Source organism: Delphinus delphis, chromosome 13 (assembly GCF_949987515.2).
Source record: "Delphinus delphis chromosome 13, mDelDel1.2, whole genome shotgun sequence".
In the NCBI taxonomy this organism is placed as follows: Eukaryota; Metazoa; Chordata; class Mammalia; order Artiodactyla; family Delphinidae; genus Delphinus; species Delphinus delphis.
Genome location: NC_082695.1, coordinates 58,213,171 through 58,219,318, shown reverse-complemented (window position 1 = coordinate 58,219,318; position 6,148 = coordinate 58,213,171). Strand labels below are relative to the sequence as shown.

The 6,148-nt window shown below is 35.6% G+C and overlaps 1 protein-coding gene across 1 annotated transcript; it reads right to left on the bottom strand.

Annotated features, from left to right (window-relative positions):
- Positions 1–4,571: 4,571 nt before the first annotated feature.
- LOC132436253 (mitochondrial genome maintenance exonuclease 1-like) lies at positions 4,572–5,519 on the bottom strand. Its single transcript, XM_060028981.1, has 2 exons — positions 5,249–5,519; positions 4,572–5,014 (listed from the first exon to the last, which is right to left on the bottom strand). The coding sequence occupies exons 1-2, from the start codon at positions 5,517–5,519 to the stop codon at positions 4,572–4,574; spliced, it is 714 nt and encodes a 237-aa protein (XP_059884964.1).
- Positions 5,520–6,148: the final 629 nt, after the last annotated feature.

Below are 6,148 nucleotides of genomic sequence, written 5' to 3'. Positions count from 1 at the left end.
CTTGTGGTTTAGAGTTAAGGAAATTAAACTAGAGATGTTATTAAGATTAGTTTGAATTAACTTAGCGTTAGCCATTTTGAGAACTCAGCTCACACCATTGCTCAGTGATCTTTCTATTAAACCCTAGACAAATTCCAAGTAGCTCCAACTGTATCATTGTTTATGAAAGGTAAGTACAGGCTGTCTTTGAGAGTTCTCACACCAGTATTCACTAACACCATGTATGTCAATGCTGGTTTACCTGTTATTTTTATGTAATTCACTTAGGTTTTTCTCTAGAGAGTTGGAGTGCTGTACTAGTAGTGCTACAGTTTATATATTAAGAAGATCAAACAACAGAAAACAACCCTAATGAAGTAATCATGGTATATATTCTAGGCTCAAACATTTTTTTTTTTAAATTTCAGTGTACCATGTGTTTTAAACAATCTTTGAAACCAGTACATTAATTATATTCTCTTCTCTACTGACTCATTAATTCAAAGACAAAAAGATAGAAACAAAAACAACTGGCATTCCCAGGATAATACAAGAGCTATCAATCCAGGTGTATTCATGAAAGCAAAACACCATTTTGATTGAAATGTTATATTTCAAACAGATGGGATAACATCATATGAACATAGGTGTGTTGCAGTTTGTAAAAAAATTATATTCTAGCCAATTTGACCCTGATGCAACATTGGAAAAGAGAAATCATATAAATCATTCTAAATAAAATAATTTTTAGGTCTTGATAACGTTCACTGAGACCTTAGAATTGACCAATCACTAGTTTAAGTTTTTTATATTTTTTTTCACTTACTTTTCATAACAATTCAATAGTAGGTATTATTATTAATCTACTTTACAGATGGGGCAACTGAGAAACAAAACAAATTATTTAAATTATTTAGTAACTCTCTCAAAGTAACAAACATGTTACAGAGTCAAGATTCAAACCAGAAAATGTTTTAATTCATTGTACTTTTTTCCTTAACTATTTCACCAGGATGGCAACAGACTGTAATCTTACAAGTTAAATAGCCATCTCTTTGAATTTTTGCTTTAAAAAATTGATGTATTTCTTTCTATCAGTGGCAAATCAGTCACCAGTCTTTACTGAATACACTTAGTATCATGTTTGATAATGGACAATATTAATATGAATGCAAGAGAGAAATAAGTTTCTTGCCACTGATTCAGTATAGAATCTAAATTTACTTCTGGTAGAAGATAACACTAACAAATATAATACAAAAATAATTAAAATAACTGGATTAGAAGTTAGAAAATCTCTCAATTTAATGAGAGATAAATTTCATGATTTAAATTCAAGCCCCAGCACAACACATCATATGAAGGTCAGTATACCTTCCTCTATCCTTTGAAGATTCCAAATGTGACTTAAATTTCCCTCAGTCAATCTATATCTCCAGCTGCTTCATTGGTGTCAGGTGCTTTGAGTTTGCTCTCGGTTCCTAAGGCTGCCATTGTCTTTAAACATCCAGCTTCCACTCCATGACGGGTCTAAACAGTAGAACCCCCAACGTTTTGTGTGTAATATAATTTTAGTAAAGAGAAGGCACAACAGAGTATAATTTCAACACAAAGCAAAAACAAACTTCAAATTTGACATGTGTCATTACATTGTGACAAATTTTCTACCCATTGCAGAGTTTCTCCCTGGCATGTTCTTACTCTCTGGAAAAAATCATATAAATAATTTCAAATAACAGTTTAAAAACAAATATTGATATTAATAAGCCCCTGGCTTCAGATTTTGTCACAATTTCTTCCTTCTTCTTCACATTTCACTTATTCTTCTCATTTGAAGACTTCACTTCCCATAAATAAAATAATTTTCTTTGCTTTTTACTTTATTTTCCTTTTATGCTTTTCTAAGAATGTTAAAATATTTCTAGAGAAAATTTCAAATACTACATTAAAGTATGAATTAAAAATTTATTTTTGGTGTCTTTTTGGTTTTTAGAAATGTCACCAAACTTTTAATTTTAGCTACCTTGAGGGGAGAGTAAAAGGAGACATTTGATATAAATATATTAAAATTTTATTTACTAAGAAAAGCATATATTTTTAATTCTGTGATTTGATACTATATACAGTAATACATAGTATACTAAATACAGTAGTATTTACAGTAGTGTAAAATAGGAAAAGATGGCAGCAAGTTCTGGGAGGGAAGATAGAGAGAGAGAAAGGAGAAACAGTTGGGAACAGAGAGAGGAAAAGGGAAAGATAAAAAGGAAAATATATAAGCACATTAGCCATGAATATATGACATGGAAACATAGAGAAGAGAAGACAGAAAACAAAAATTAAAAAATAAGATCTGGAGTCATATATAATTATATTGACCAAGTGAGCTTCCATGTTGTTTAGTCTTTAACTATAGGCTTTAGAAATGTTATTAATTGAATATAAATATTAATTGAATATGAATAATCATAATTTTTCCACATGCTTTTATATTATCAAGCTAAGATTTTTCCCTAGATCAATAGAACTCAAACTTTTTGGTCTTAGTTTCATTCCCTTCACTTGAAAATTACTAAAGACCCCAAATAGCTTTTGATTATATGGATAATTTCTATTGATATGTACCATATTATAAATTAAAACTACATTTTATAAAACTGAACTAATTTATTAAAAAGGTATAATAAAAATTTAAAATATATCATAACAAGTAACTTTAAAAAATTTATGTCTCAAGATAAATTGAGAAGAATGACATTATTTTACTTATTTTTAAATTTCCAAAGATACCTAGCTTAAAAGATGTTTGCAGTCACCTATTTACTTCTATATTCAACATGCTTCAGTATATTTTGGTTGAGTATATGAAAAAAAAATATCCATTTTAATACAGATAGGAAGTTGGAAAAAGAGAGAATCTCATTAATCCTGTGAAAGAGTCTCTCAGACTGCTAGGGGTTACATGACCATACTTTGAGAACCACTGCTCTAGACAGAATAAAAACAATTCAATTCTGTAAATGTTAATAGAACAAAGGAGCAACCACCTGTGTCATCTGCTAGCAAAGTTCTTCCAGTCCCCAACTAGACAAGGCCCTGAGCTATCAGCTGTTTGGAAACCAGTATAAGAAGTCCAGATGTAGGCAGACCTCATCTCAGGGCTGTACTGGGGTGAAAACATGTTTGTCTTAGAGGTTGGATGAAATCCAGCCCAGGTAGTGGATCGAGCAAGTGGAAAAAGAACAAATGTTCATGTCACCATAACAAATCCAACATAAAGAACCAACCTGTGATATGTTGAAATTTAATAATAAAATCTCCCCTAAACTGTGCATCTCCTTCAAATTTATTTTGTGTCAGATAATTTTGTTGACTAATTCTAACCCCCATGTATTTTTTCATTGAACAGATGTCATAGCAGGTCCAACTCATTTAATACTTTTTTAATTGTAAAATTTATTATTCAAACTAAAATATAACATTGTTGCATTATTATTATTATTTTTACTTTACTCACATCTTGTATTTAATTTCTTATAACTAATGGCTAATGAAGGAAAAAGGTGTTTGTAGCACACTACTATTTTAAGACAGCAACTGTAATTTAAATGCTAACCTACTCCATAAAACAGGGAGCCTTCCCCCAAGGCTGTAGTGGACATTTATTTAAGTTTCCTGAACCCAGTGACAACTAATCAATTTTATTACTTATCAAACATAGAAAAAATTACATGTTATTATTTTTCCCCATAGCTGGAAAATTCAACAAACAATAAATACATTTTCTCCACGTACACAATTCCTTGACTCAAACCAGAAGATAGCTACCAAAATACCTACAATTACGATTCTCAGACTGGAGCCTGGCTGCTCCTGAGTGTTATTTGGTGGGATGCCAAGGGGCATACACCACGATATAGTGAGTATACTCCATCTTTCCAGAGAGCAATGTTTACTTGAGGCTAAGAAATCACATTTATTTTTCAAAAATGTCAAATGGGAGCTTTTCCCCCCCAAATGAAATACAGGGAACCCCATACATAAGACAAGTTTTAGGAGCCCGCACTGGCAGCAGTTGTTAGCTGATACAAATTCTCACTGCACATACACACTGTGGGTGCACAGCCCTCCCTGCTGGCGTGCCCCGGGGGAAATGCTCTGAGCACTAGGCCTCACCACCCTGAATCTCTCAGTTCAAAGACTGGGCATCCTGCCCAGAACACAGAAAGGTCTACAGGGGTCCAAGAGGCACCAACACTGTGCCAATGCTGCTTACCCTTTTTTTGGGTAAATGCTAGTCAGAGGTAGCAGAGCTGGTCTTTTATGTGCCGAAGTCCATCTTTTTAATTTAACTTTTCCGGCTTTGCCTTTTTGGTTGCAATAAATTTCAACAACTTACTAGTTCAGCTTGTGTTACTGCAGCTCTCAGACCCTGTGGCACCTCATTCTAGATCACAGGAAACAGCAATACATCTTCCCAAACTGTGAGAAAGTCCTGAGCGTTCCCACACAGCTTCCTGCCCCTAATCTAGTTTCTGAATATTCAGGTTCTTTTCCTTCTTTGTATATTCTTCTAGTCGAAGTCACTTTGCCTAGTACTGGGAGCAGAGCTCTGCATCCATGAAATGTGGGTGGGCGGGGGACCTGTCTTTGTAGGCCACCACGATCAAGCCACACTGAACCTGAAAGCTGTAGTTGGCCTTATGGTTTATGGCACTGACATACACCACGACTTGCAGCAGGTTGTCAAATGTATTTCGGATGAAAGGCTTTGGTTTCTCAGATGTCTTCCGATCAGTCACACACAGCTTTCCCTGATAATCAGCCACACAGTGCAGCAGACCTACATACTTTAGGGTCTCACGTCTAACAGCATTTTCCAGAGCCCACACTCCACTGACATCTCTCAGAACATGCTGGACCCTTTGGATGTAGCCAGATTTGAGGAGATTTTCATCTCTCTCTCTTAAGTTCCCCTGGGGTGAAAGTATGCTTTCCAAGGCTTCATGAAACCATTTCCCTTGTAAAAACATGTTTGAAGTATATTCTGCAAAACCATCCTCTCCCAGTTCCAGAATCATCCACTGTTTCCACCTCTCCAAACAGGAAATCTGTTCTGAGTTCATGGTCTGCTAAAGGACTCGGGTCACCCTTGGTATCATATTCCTTTGCAAAGGGATTTTCAGAGGAACTGTAGGATCATTTGGTTTTCCGCTTTTCTCCGGATTGAAGAGAGGACCCCAGTTTCGTGGACCTCCTGCCCCTTCTTCTTGCTTTGGGGCCTTACACTTCCTCACAGGTCCATAGAGTAAAGCATCTTCCTCGAACAAAGGCTGTGGAGTCTGAGCGTGGCCTCTGAATGACAAGACAGACCTTACTAAATCAGAGTACTTTTTTGGGTCCTCTTCTTCATAACGGTTCACTTTTTTCTTCCCACCACACATATAAGAGGAAGTGGAGAAGACCACACTGGGGGCTGGTTCTACAGAAAACCCCTTTGAACTTATAAGCTGCCTGCTGATGGTCTGAAATACCTTCATCTTTAGATTTTTTTCACATCCCTCTAGTCTACTCCTAATGTCAAGGGTCTTTTTAATTTTTGCTTTCCTCGGAAGCCGGCACGCTCTGTCGTCTCCAGAGCATGACGATACCATGGGCTGGTACTTTCGTCGGTCCCGCGCTTTGCTCTTGACTTAGGCCCTTGCATTAATTTTTTAATATTTCATCTATCTGGGTTTGCTCCATCATTCCAGCCTAACGGGATTACAATAAAATTTGCTTCTGAAACCCAGTCTATTAGCTTTTAAATTTAATTTTATGTCATTTTACACTGTTGTGGATAAAAAGCATATAGTTTAAAATTATGTATAAACCAAAAAATGCCCTGAAGGAGTATAGTATTATAAAGGTTATAATAATTATTTAGAAATCATCTAGGTAAGGCCAAGGAAAAAGTGTGACTTTTATTTAGAGTATAGTCCATCCCCCTTTTCAGAGCTTTTTCTGCCTGGCTGAAGCATCTATTGTATCATGAAGGACTGTAAAACCTGATAGAAGATAATTGAAACTGCACTCCTTCTTGCATGGGACTCAAACCCAGCTAAAACTCAGATTGGGACTTGAACGTATGATTCCTGACTAGGAGGGGCCTCAAACACACTGTCTTGAT

Excerpts from the sequence above, each read along its gene's own strand:
- LOC132436253 (XM_060028981.1), bottom strand. The coding sequence starts at position 5,519 with ATGAAGGTATTTCAGACCATCAGCAGGCAGCTTATAAGTTCAAAGGGG. Across the intron at positions 5,015-5,248 it reads GTGTAAGGCCCCAAAGCAAG|ACATGTTTTTACAAGGGAAA; the intron begins AAGAAGGGGCAG and ends AATATACTTCAA.